A 13,131-nucleotide genomic window follows, 5' to 3' on the forward strand; every position below is an offset into this window, starting at 1 on the left:
AAGTTGCAATGCATTTTGTTTTAAATAAAGTTTCTCCTTTATTGTTTGCCTGCCTCCACACCAGCAGGCCAAATAAACACTGTGATTTGAAGGCATTTGGAGCATTTGATTTCATTAGTTGGGGTATAGAATATAAGACCAAGGAGGTCAAAGAACAACTTTATTAAACATCAGTTAGCCACATCTGTAGTATTCTGTACAGTTCTGTACTATAGGACTGATGTCATTCCACTAGATAGGGTGCAGAGAAGATTCATCCGAATGTTGACTGGGATGGAGCATTTCAGTTATGGGGGGGAGACCAGATAGGCTGGGTTGATTTTCCTTGAAGCAGAGGAGGCTGAAGGGAGGCCTAACTGAGGTATACAGAATTGTGAGGGATATAAAGTAAATAGTAAGAAACATTTCCCAAACCTGAGGTATCCAAGAACTAGAGGGCATAGGTTTAAGGTAAGGGGAAGGAGATTTGGAGAGAATCTAAGAAGGAATATTTTTCACACAGAGGTAGCTAGGATCTGGAACACACCTCCTGAGAGGGTAGAAGAGGCAGGTATGATCACAGTATTTTTCAAGTATCTAGCTGAGCACTTGAATTGCTGATTTATGGAAGGCCATGGACCAATTGCTGGAAAATTGGATTAGTATAGATGTATGTACGAGGCAGAATGGACGTGGTGGGCTGAATGAAGGGCTTGTTTCTGTAATGTTTGACTCCATAACTTTGCAAATACAGGCAACTACATTGCCAGTGAAGCTCACGTCCTGAGTTTTTTTTTATCAAGTCTGTCGGACTTTGAGTAGTTGAGATAGATAGCATAATTGCATATAAGCAGTAGCTAGTTAAGTATGTATGGAAGAAGAGAATAAGAGAACCTATTGATAGGATAGGTTTAAGTATGGTGGAAGGTGATCAAATGGAGTATAAACACTGGCTTAGATCCATGGTAAAATGACTTGTTACTATGCTGTAAAACATTATGGACTTGTGGAATATCATAAGATTATTAAATGTTTTCTTGGAATTAATAAGGAACAATAATCTTATCTTGAGGAGTTAGTGGCAAGGAGCAATTAGTTTAAATGGCAAAGAGAAAGAGGACAATTATTTTTTTGAACTTGAATTCCTCAGCTGCCATGATGAAATCTGTACTTGTCTTTAGACCAGTAGTTCAGAGTGAAAGCTCCAATAAAATTAACCAATATGTTGCCATATGCCTTTTTTAGAATTCAGCAAAGAATAACCAAGGAATTGATAAAGAAAGGGAAAATAGGAAAGAGTCATAGAGCAATACAGCAGGGTTACAGGCCCTTTGGCCCAACGAGTCCATGCCGCCCACGATGCCCACCCAGATAGTCCCAATTCCCTGCATTCGCCCATATCCCTCTGAGCCCCACCCCTCCATTTACCTATCCAAGTTCTTCTTAAATGACACCAATGTACCTACCTTAACCACTTCCTCTGGCAGCTCATTCCATATACTCACCACCCTCTTAGTGGAAAGGTTGCCTCTCAGGTCCCTCTTAAATCTTTCCTTCTCACCCTAAACCTATGCCTAGTTTTGGATTCCTCTACCCTGGGGATGTGACTGCTACCACCCACCTTATCTATGCCTCTCATAATTTTAAACATTTCTATAAAGTTGCCCCTCGTTCTCCTATGTTCCAAGGAATAAAGACCTAGCCTGGCCAGCCTCTCCCTATAACTCAGGCCCTCTAGTCCTGGCAACATCCTCGTAAATCTTTTCTGCACTCTTTCCAATTTAACCACGTCTTTTCTGTAACTAGGTGACCAAAACTGTATACAGTACTCCAAGTGCAGCCTCACCAACAACTAATACAACTACAACATAATGTCCCATTTCCTACACTCAGTGCCCTGACTGATGAAGGTCAGCATGCTATAAATGCCCTTTTCATCACCCTGTCTATTTGTGTTGCTGCTTTCAATGAACTATGCACTTGTACTCCTAGATCCCTCTGTTCCATTACGCTCCCTAGTGCCCTTCCATTCATAGTATAAGTCCTACGCTGGTTTGACATTCCAAAATGCATCACCTCACACTTATCTGTATTGAAATCCATTTGCCACTCCTCGGCCCACTTCCCTAACTGATCAAGATCCCCCTGTAATCTACAATAACCTTCTTCACTATCAACAACACCTCCTAATTTCGTGTCATTCGCAAACTTACTGATCAAGCCTTGTGCATTCGCATCCAAATCATTTATATAAATAACAAATAACAAGGATCCCAACACAGACCCCTGCGGCGCACCACTAGTCACCGGCCTCCGTTCCAAGAGACAACCTTCAACCACCACCCTCTGCTACCTACCTCCAAGCCAATTTTGAATCCACCTAACTAGCTCTCCCTGGATTCCATGGGACCTAACGTTCCAGACCAGCCTACCATGCGGGACCTTGTCGAAGGCCTTGCTAAAGTCCAAATAGGCAACACCCACATTAAGCACGACTTTCCACACACAAAGTTAGGCTGACTGCTCCAACTCTGTCTATCCAAATGCTGGTAGATCCTGTCCCTCAGAATTCCCTCCAGTAATTTCCCTACTACTGACATCAGGCTGACTGCCTGTAGTTCCTTGGCTTGTCCTTGCTACCCTTCATAAACAATGGAACAACATTAGCCAGCTTCCAGTCTTTGGGAACTTCACCAGTGGCTAACGATAAAGCAAATATCTCCGCAAGGGCCACCACAATTTACTGTCTAGCCTCCCTCAAAGTCTGAGGATGCACTTGGTCAGGCCCTGGTATTTAACCACCTTAATGTGTTGCAAGGCTGCAAATACCTCCTCCCTGGTAATATGAATTTCCTCCAAAGCATCTTAACTAGTTTCCCTTGTCTCTTGAGCAATCATGATGTTCTTCTCAGTAAACACCAAGGGGAAATATTCATTAAAAATCCTAAACATCGCTGCAGCTCAAGATATTTGCAGCTCTGCTGATCTCTAAGGGGATGTACTCTCTCCCTAGCTACCCTTTTACTCTTTATTTAGCTATAGAACCTCTTGGGATTTTCTTTAACCTAACCTGTCAGATCCATCTCATATCCTCTCTTTGCCCTCCTGATTTCCCTCTTAAAAGTATTCTTAATCTTTTTACAGTCATCAAGGGATATGAGGCTACACATACAGGAAGCATAATAACAGACTGAAAGAACTACTATAGATATATAAAATGGAAAAGACTAATGAGGGCAAAAGTTGGTCCCTTGAATGTTCTGATGAAGAGTCTTTGGTCTGAAACATTGACTCTGTTTTACCCTCCACAGATGCTGTCTGACTTGCTGAGTGTTTCTGATATTTTCTGGTTTTGTCCCTGACAAACACAAATGGGTCAATTTATAATTGGAGGTAAAGATGTAACAAAATAATTGAACAAATATTTTGCTTTCATGGAGGAAGACACAAAAAACTCCCAAGAACTCTGGAGAACCAAGGGTTCAGTGGAAATGAGGAAGCAAGAGTAATTAGAATTAGTAAAGAAATAATATTAGCTAAGTTAATGAATCTGAACTTAGATAAATCCAAGAACCCGATGATTTAGATGGAAAATGGCTGTGGAGATGGTGGATGCTCTGGTTATCGTTATCCAAAATTCTGTAGATTCTGGAATGGTTCCTACTGATTGGAGAATAGCAAATATGATCCCATTATTTAAGAAGGGAGGGAGAAAAAAAAATAGGGGGACTACCAACCTGTTAGCCTGATATTGGTATTTGGCAAAGCACTGGAATCTATTGTAAAAATATGATATGGCGTTAAAGAAGGAGATGGTTTTAGGTCTCTTGAAGAGCATTAAGGTCGATTAGTTGCTAGGGCCAAATGTGGTTTATCCCAGGTCATTGAGAGAGGCAAAAGAGGAGATTGCTCGGACTTTAATGAAGATCTTTATATCCTCTGTAGTCACAAGTGAGGTCCCAGATGACTGAAGAGTAGCCAATGTTGTTCCTTTGCTTAAGAAGGGAAATAGGGATAATCTAGGAAGTCATAGACCAGTGAGTCTCACATTAGTGCTAGGGAAGCTAATGGAGAGGATTCTTAGGGGGAGGATTTATTCACATTTGGAAGAACATGGGCTAATTAGGAGCAGTCAGCATGGCTTTGTGCGAAGCAGGTCACGCCTTACAAACTTGATTGAGTTTTTTGAGATGACCAAGGTGATTGATGAGGGTAGGGCAGTGGATGTTGACAATATCCCTCATGGTAGGTTGACCAGGAAGAGTAGATACATGGGATCCATGGTGACTTGATAATTTGGATTCAGAATTGGCTTGCCCATAGAAGACAGAGGGTGGTGGTAAAAGGATGTTATTCTGGCTGGAGGTCTGTGACCAGTGGTGTTCCACAGGGCTCAGTGCTGGGACCTCTGTTTGTGATATATGTAAATAATTTGGATAAACATGTAGATGATTTAGTTTGTAAGTTTGCAGACGCCACAAAAGTTGGTGGAGTTGCGGATAGTGAAGAAGGTCGTTAATGATACAGTAGAATGTAGATCAGTTATAGTTATGGATGTTGAAATTGCAGTGGAGTTTAATCCAGAAGTGCGAGATGTGGCACTTTGGGAGGTCAAATGTAAGGTGAAAATATACAGTTAATGGTAGGACCCTTAACAGCATTGATATGCAGAGGAATCTTGGGGTCCAAGTCCATACCTCCCTGAAATACACAAGTAGACAGAGTGGTAAAGAAGGTGTATAGCAGTCTTGCCTTCATCACTAGGGGCATGGAGCATAAGAGTCATCAAGTCATGATACAGTTGTATAAAACTTTGATTTGGCTGCACGTGGACTATTGTGTGCAGTTCTTTTCACTCCATTACGGGAAGGATGTAGAGGCTTTGGAGAGGATGCAAAAGAGGTTTACCAGGATGCTGCCTGGATTAAAGGGTATTAGCTATAAGGAGAGGTTGGACAAACTTGGATTGTTTTCTCTGGAACGGCAGAGGGTGAGCAGAGACCCGATAGAAATTTATAAAATTATGAGAGGCATAGATAGGGGAGGCAGCCAGAATCTTTTTCCCAGGGTAGAAATGTTGAATACTAAAGGACATAAGTTAGAGAATGGAAGTTTAAAGGGGATGTATGAGGCAATTTTTTTTTTACACAAGGAGTGGTAAATGTCTGGAACCTGCTGCCAGGTGTGGTAATGGAAGCAGATATGATAGTGGCGTTCAAGAGGCTTTTAGGTAGGCACATGAATATGCAGAGAGTGGGGAGATATGGATCATGTGGAGGCAGAAGGAATTAGGTTAATTTGGCATCATGCTTGGTACAGACATCATAGGCTGAAGGGCCTGTTCCTGTGCTATGCCGTTCTATCTTCTGTATTCTATGATAGCAAGACACTTAAAAATATATTATTATAAGCAGTCTTGACATGGATTTATGAAAGAGAAATTATGGTTGACTAATCTATTGGAGTTCTTTGAGGGTTTATCTGGTAGAGTAGATACTGTGGAACCAGTGGATGTGGTATGCTTGAGTTTTCAGAAGGCTTTCAATAAAGTCCCACACAGGAAGATAGTGGACAATGTTAGGCATGTGGAATCAGGGATTAAGTACTAGTATGGGTAGAACGTTGATTAATAGAAAACAAGTAGTGGAAATAAACAGATTCTTATCAGGTTACAAAGCTATTACTAGTGGCGTACGTGGGGCTTTTTCTTGGGCCTGAGCTATTCACAGTCTTTATCAATGATTTGGCTGAAGTGTTTGAATGTAACACTTGCAAGGTTTCTAATATCATGATACTAAGTAGAAACGTGAGCATGATGAAGATGCAAAGAAACTTTGCATCTTCGTCATGCTCACGTTTCCACTTAGACGGGCTAAGTAAGAGGCAACTGGAATACAATGCAGAGAAGATGTGAGCTTATTCACTTTTGTAGCAATCCTGAGTATTATTTTAAACAGTGAGAGATTTGAAAATATTGATATTCAAAGGACCTAGGCATTCTTGTACATGAGTCATTGAAAGCTAACATGAATGTGCAGCTGGCAATTAGGAAAGCAAATTGTGTGTTGCAAAAGAATTTGAGTACAAGAGTAAGGATTATGTTATATATGTGGGCTTTAGTGAGACCATAACTGAAGTATTATATAGAATTTTGTTTCTTTGAAAAGGAGACAAATACACTTGTTATTGAGGAGTGTAGTGAAGATTCACGAGAACGGTTATTGGGGTGACGGGTCTGTTACATGAGGGGAAATTAACTAGGAAAAAAACTCTATTCTTTACAATTTAGAGTTATTGAGAGGTGACCTCATTGAAACTTAAAATTCTTGAGGGCTCGCCAGACGAGATGTGAGGAGGATGTCTCCACCAGCTGAGGAGTCTAGAGCTCAGGGTTAGCATCCCAAACACAAGGGATAGGCCATTTAGGACTGAAAATAAATAGCAATTTTTCAGAGGGTGGTGTATCTGCAATTGTACTCTGCAATGAAAATAACAAATTAGTGGTCAGCCTTTCTGCTTTTAGTAGAAAAGAGTGGTAATTATTGGTAATTACTGTATGAATGAATTAACTGAGTCATGTAATAGATCTATATTTTAAACTTTTAGAATGTACCTTCATAAACATCATACTTGGGAAAAATAAATGGATCCACAGCCTAGGAATTCCAGCTTGGATTATTAGTGTACAAGCATTTAACATGTTTTCTTTGTTTTGAACCAGTTAATATGTTCATATTCTTTTCTGTTTTAAGCATTTGTATGCCTATATCATAATTTTTAATTTCTGGATTTAATTAGAGCAAGCCATGTTATTATGAAGGGAACATGTCATGGGAAGTTTAACCCATCAAAGTAACAAATTAATGCCAAGAAATTGGACCCATATGAGCTTGGACACTTTGGTGACACCTGACTTGGTGTTGAGGAAAAAATGCATTTCAGTGCGCCAAAAATTGGTGAAATCTCATATCTAGGTGTAGATTCCGTGGATGAAGTGACAGCGAACAGCATTATATTTCCTCAGCAACACATTTTCCAGTTATTCATAGTTTTGCTATAAGATCAAAAACAATTACTCTTGCAGACTTCTTGAAAGATTTTGCTTTTGCCTTGCATTAAATACTTTAAATTTATTTACCATTCTGTCGCCACTTTGAAACCCTTGCTGATACAAGGCATTGAACATCCTGTAATAAGCCTTCGAATTTCAGGTTATTTAAATTGAAAGAAACAAAACTATATTTGGACCAATAAATAGATTACTTTTTAAATACATTCTTCATAATATTGATCAAGGAAATGAATTAGCATGTATTCATATTCCTAATTGCAATGACAGTTAAGTGTATGCAGCCTGTTCAGTTCCCAAGACTAAAAAAAACTGTTATTGAGTTCCCAACAAGAAGAAATTACCTTCATGTTTAAAGCAGTTTGAAATTTAAGAATCTCCTAAATGTCCTCTGGGCTTCTTTGTTGTTGTGGAAACAGTACCTGGCTTCATTGTCATCAATCAATAGTCTGTATGGCTTCGGGTCCTTTGTGTAATAACAGATGCTCTTAATCAATGATGAAAGATCAATGACTTGAAGTGTGAACACCATTTCTCTTTCATAGATGCTGCCTGATCTATTGAATATTGCAAGCATTTTATGTTTTAATATAAGATTTCCAGTATCTGGCGTTTTTTTAGTTTACTGCTCTGAATCAATGTTTTATTTCAGGTTTTCTAGAGTGTAGTTTTCTATGTTCATCTACACCTTTCAGCAATTTTTTATTTCCATTATGTGCACATTCACAATCCTAACTTCTTTTCTCTTCCTACAATGTCACCAAATGTAATCTCTTTTAGCTCCATTTGCCCGCTGTATTTTGTTAACCTATCGATCTGTCAATCTCCCTTGCTTTCTCCAAACTTCCTACTCTAGTGCAGCTGACAGATTTTGAGATTGCATTCCCTTTACCACGTCAAAGACTGTTTTGACCTCGCAAAAACCTTCAACTCTGTCAGCTGGATCCTGGATGATCCTCCTCGTCTTGGCAGTTCTCAAAAATGCAGCGCTATCAACTGCGTGATGATATGCAAATAGTGATCCTTACCCCCACATATACTATCCTGGTACAGACTTCTTTCCAAGTACCATCTTCAATTTTAGCCTTTGTACTGAAATAAGGATTTTTGTGTTGGAGCTAATGCAGTGTAGATTTCCTAGATTGATTCCTGGGATGAAGGGTTCGTCCTATGAAGGCAGATTGACCAGCATTGCTAGGAAAGAATGAGGTGATTTTGTTGAAATGAATAACATTCTGAGAGGGATTCCCAAAGTAGATGTTAATATTTGTTTCCCCTGGCTAAACATTCTAGAACTAGGGGACATTGTCTCAGGGTAAAGGATTGGCCATTTTGTTTTCTTTTATGAGGTGTTTATGCAGAGGATTGTAAATTTTTGGAATTATTTCCAAGGGCTGTGGTTGTTTAGTTATTGAGTAAGTACAAGGCTGGACTCAAAAGATTACTGAACTCTCAAAGAATCGGAGGAAAGAGGGATTGGGTACCAACATGCACTTTAGCTTTGGAATCAGCAATAATCTGTTTGAATGACAAAGCAGGCTCAAAGGCCATATGGCAGAAGTTACATTTACACAGAATTCTGCATAATATAGGCAAAAAAAAACTTAAGCTTACTTGTAAAATGTGAACTGATGCTGAATCAGGTGATGGGCTTCCCAATGGTCTTCGTGCCGTATTGCCCAAGTCCAGGTTGTAAGCTCTGTATAATACTAACCCAATCCATAGTTCAACTAATGTTACCATATCAAATGCTCCCCTACCTGTATAAGCTATTTCTGGTTATATCTGATATTAGATACATATATCTAGAAGCACTAAGTAATGTATCAAAAAGATTGGAAAAGTCCAAGATTCAATTCTACATCTGAGTTCATTTAACCCATCTTGATAACTGAGATGACAGGTTGGTTGCAATAGTTAGTTAGGAGCACTTGATGTTTGTCCTGGTATGCATCCCTGGGAGCAGCCCGTAGATCAGTGTTACGCAGTTGCTCGGATGAACCTCGACAAGGATCCTTGCATCCTTTTCCAGACCTTCTTTGCAAGTGCACAGTCTACAATGAGGCGGGTGACTGTCTCAACCTCATCACAGCTGTCTCAAGGGCAGTATGTGTTGTAAGTGAGCCTCTGACCATGCAGGGAGGATCTGATGGGTAGGGCCCCTCTCACGGTCAGCCAAGCGATGTCTTGATGCTTGTTGATGAGTTCTAGCAATGAGGCATTCTGCCAAGTGGTTTTGACAGTGGGCTCAGGTTACTTTCCCACAGGATCCATCATGTTCTTCTCTTGCAGTGCCTGCAGGACATTCCGTGCTGATCACTGTCTGATGGACGTGGTCAAGTGTGTTTTGCTGAATGGAACATTGCACCTTTGCAACACCAGAGAAAGATTGAACCTCAGCATCTCGTGACATTGGTGCTTGCATACTTAGGTTCTCCAGACAGTTTAATGCAGCCACAGACAAAGGTGGCCATCAGGACAAAGGCACATTGGTTATGATTTTCCCCTGTTGGGGACTTGTGCGTTGTGACCCGTCAGACACATTCTGTGTTGGATCCCCAGATGAAAAGGAGAAAGGCTCAGGTGACTGCCACAGTGGGGTATGGGCCACACCTGCGCCAAGTACAGCAACAATGAGAGCAGCTCACACCTGAAGACCAGGTTTCTGCCAGTCATCAAGAAGGAGTGCCACTCCCACAATCTCAGTTTTCCTTTAAATTTGCCTATCCCCTCCAGCCAATTTTTGTTATACACCTCAGCCTCTCTCAGTCAGATCCCCAACACCTTCACGAAGTCAGACTTGATGGTGAAGGGGACAGCGGACTGTTGCTGAAGAGCATAGCCTCTCTCTCCCTGTAGTTGACTCTGGTCCCTGATGCCAACTCAAACTGGTTGCAGATGCTGCACTTTTCAGCACTTTGCGCTTGCTCTGTCTTTCAATACAGTCATGGATGATCATCTAACTCAATACTATATTTTCTACTATAGTCTCTGTGTCTTTTTGCCAATGTATCCCTTTATACCTTTTACATCTAGAAATGTATTTGTCTCCTTAAAAAAAATATCCATTGACCTGGCCATTCCAGCCCTTAATGGTAACAAATTCCATAGGTTCACCACCATCTGAATGAAGAAACTTTACCTCATTTTAGTTCTAAATGCCTTTACTTATATCATGAGAACATTCTACACACCCCAGTGAGGGGAAACATCCTCCTTGTATCCAGCCCGTTAGCCATCAGAATTTGGTAAGTTTCAATTAGTTACCCTCTCTTTCTTATAAATGCTAGTGAACACAAATCTAGTCAATGTTATTTCTCCTCGTATGGCAGCCCTGCCATCAATCTAGTGAGGCTTTGCTGATCTCTCTCTCTCTCTATGGCAAGTGTATCCTTTCTTAGAAAAGGAATCTAAAACTGCAGCAATACTCCAGGTGTTGGCTCATCAAGGCCATGTATAATTTTAGCAGGATATCCTTGCTTCTGTACTCAAATTCTCTTGCTATGAAAGTCAATACACCATTTGCTGCACCTAATAGGGATTCCATACCCCACTTTAAATATTTACAAATGCATTACTGTAGTTTGACAAGTTTTGACTACACCTTTTAAACACTTGGCCTTGTATCATCTGGAAGGGCAAAGGGTACATGGCAATGCTATCACCAGCAAGTTTACCTCCAGGTTACTCTTTATCCAGACTTGGAAATATACTGCTGTTCTTTCATTGTTTGCTGGTTCAAAATCCTGGAACAGCATTGTGGGAGAAATTTCATCACATCAATAGGCACGGTAGTGTAGCAGTTAGCACGATGCTATTACAGCGCCAGTGATTGGGGTTCGATTCCCATTGCTGTCTGTAAGGAGTTTGTACGTTCTCCCATGTCTGCGTGGGTTTCCTCCGGGTGCTCTGGTTTCCTCCCACATTGCAAAGACGTACGGGTAGGTTAATTTGGGTTTAAAATGGGTGGCGTGGACTCATTGGGCCGGAAGGGCCTGTTACCACGCTGTAAATAAAATTTAAATTTAAAATAGTGGCAATTTAAAAAGGTGGCTCATCACCAGCTTTGAGAATGATTCAGGATAGGCAATAATGGGGGAAAAACAGATTGGAACCTAAAACACATCTGTGCAATTTGCAATGATTAAACTTCTGGAAAAATCTTTTGGAATTACTTGTGTGTACAAACTTTTAAAACTTCCATGAAAAGCGTTATGTTAAAGAAATGTCCCGTATCTCTGCATTTTACAGAATTCGAAGCAACCAGCTCTCGCATATTAGAGGATTCAAAATTGGATGCAGCATCTGTGTCTACGGAAGTGTCTCAATATGACGCCAGCAAACATTCCCCTGTCTTTTATGGTCAGATGGTAGCAAAGGTATTTATTTGCTGAAGATTTTAATAAATTTTAAGTTAATTTATCTGGATATCAAAAGCACTAACAGGAATTACAAAAGGCACTGTGCAGTACATTTATTTGCTGAAGATTTTAATAAATTTTAAGTTAATTTATCTGGATATCAAAAGCACTAACAGGAATTACAAAAGGCACTGTGCAGTACATAAAATTGTGTTTACTTTAGTTTCAGTAACACAGAGCATTTTTTGTGGTTGCAATTATTCTTAAGAATTTTCTTCACTGCTTGTACTGAAGAAAAAATAGACTAAGTTTATTTAAAGCTTTGATTAAAATGAATGATACCATTAAGACAAATTCATTTTTATTCACTAAGACTTGTTTCTTCCCCACTGCCATCAGATTTCTGAACCAATCACCTCTTTCACATCCCCTTGCTGGTGGTGCTGCCACATTCTCAAACCCTTGATTCTACCTCTTCCATTATTGTCACTTCAGCGTTTCTTTTTGCACTACTTCAGGTTGCCCTACTATATACACCATTCCATTTTTTGCGCTCTTCGCTGTGTTTATTGTTGTACGTATACTGTTTACTCTGTGAGCTTTACACAAGCAAGAAATTTCATTGCACCCAAGTGGATATGACAATAAACTAATCGGAATCTGATAAAACTATAAGCAATTCCAGTGAACTGAGTGTGATTGACTTGACCTTCTGGTATTCTTCAAGGGAAAGATTGAAAAATATGTGTCTGGAAGTTCTAGCAGAATCTAGCATTAAATAGGCAGAAAAAACAATTTCTATTTCAGGTGATAGGCATCCACTGAAAACAGACCTTTGGTGCAGATAAACAGGCATTGCATACTTTTGAATTTGAAAATAGACAGCCTGGTACTTGGATTGGAGGACAGAACCATGAAGCCAGCAGCCAATTAGGCCTGTGATGTTGTCAAGGAATTAGGTGCAAGTTATAGGCTTTGCACTTCACAACACGTGTGGATTTTTGGGATATACATTAATTTCAATGCTGAATGTCAGTGGTTTCTGCTTGTATGATTTTCCAGTAATAGGCATAAAAACATTGAGCTTTTCTATACTCTTATTTGGATTTATATGGCATTTTCAACAGTGACTTATGATTGTTAAAACTATGAGACGGTTCCTCTCACTAGCCACTTAAACTAAATCAAGTGTGATTTGTGCCACAATGCAGTGCTGTCTCTTCGATAGTAACTGTTAAGTTAATTGATGATGCCGGCCAGCTATTTTATCATTAGTCACCCTGTGTATGTTTTATTTATAACCAAGATAAATTAGTTGAAGCCGTTCTGATGTCACTTATCATTATGATGCCATTTCTTCAGGCAGCCCTGTAATTACATTTTCTGTCACATTGATCACTTGAACCAATGAGTAGCTGTGGAAGTTATTACATGAACAGTGACCAACGAGCATAATCTCAAGTATGGTTCTGCTTGACCTAACGTCACTGGCATTCGTTTTGTGTTGCGTCAGTCAGCTGTAGAATAATCAAATCAATCACTATTACCACTAATCGATGAGGATGCTAGAAAGCACAAGTCTGGTCCTGCCCAGTGAAGCTGCTGAAGTACCACCAATTTTATTTTCACTTCAAGATCTTTTGAATTGCTAAATAACTGGATTCTGAGTGTGTTTAATGTTTATCCCTGCAGCAGCCTGGATACAACTGTAATTTAGCCTTT

General features: G+C 39.9%; 1 protein-coding gene across 6 annotated transcripts in view; it reads left to right on the forward strand.

The window, feature by feature from the left end:
- The window catches only part of iqck (IQ motif containing K), a 78,335-nt gene that overhangs the window by 2,833 nt on the left and 62,371 nt on the right, over positions 1-13,131 (forward strand). For all 6 annotated transcript variants that reach the window (XM_052021359.1, XM_052021357.1, XM_052021355.1 and 3 more), the window contains exon 2: positions 11,300-11,427. In XM_052021359.1, coding sequence (XP_051877319.1) covers positions 11,300-11,427 — 128 coding nt within the window. The remainder of the gene's footprint in view (positions 1-11,299; positions 11,428-13,131) is intronic.

Source organism: Pristis pectinata, chromosome 8 (genome assembly GCF_009764475.1).
Source record: "Pristis pectinata isolate sPriPec2 chromosome 8, sPriPec2.1.pri, whole genome shotgun sequence".
Taxonomy (NCBI): Eukaryota; Metazoa; Chordata; class Chondrichthyes; order Rhinopristiformes; family Pristidae; genus Pristis; species Pristis pectinata.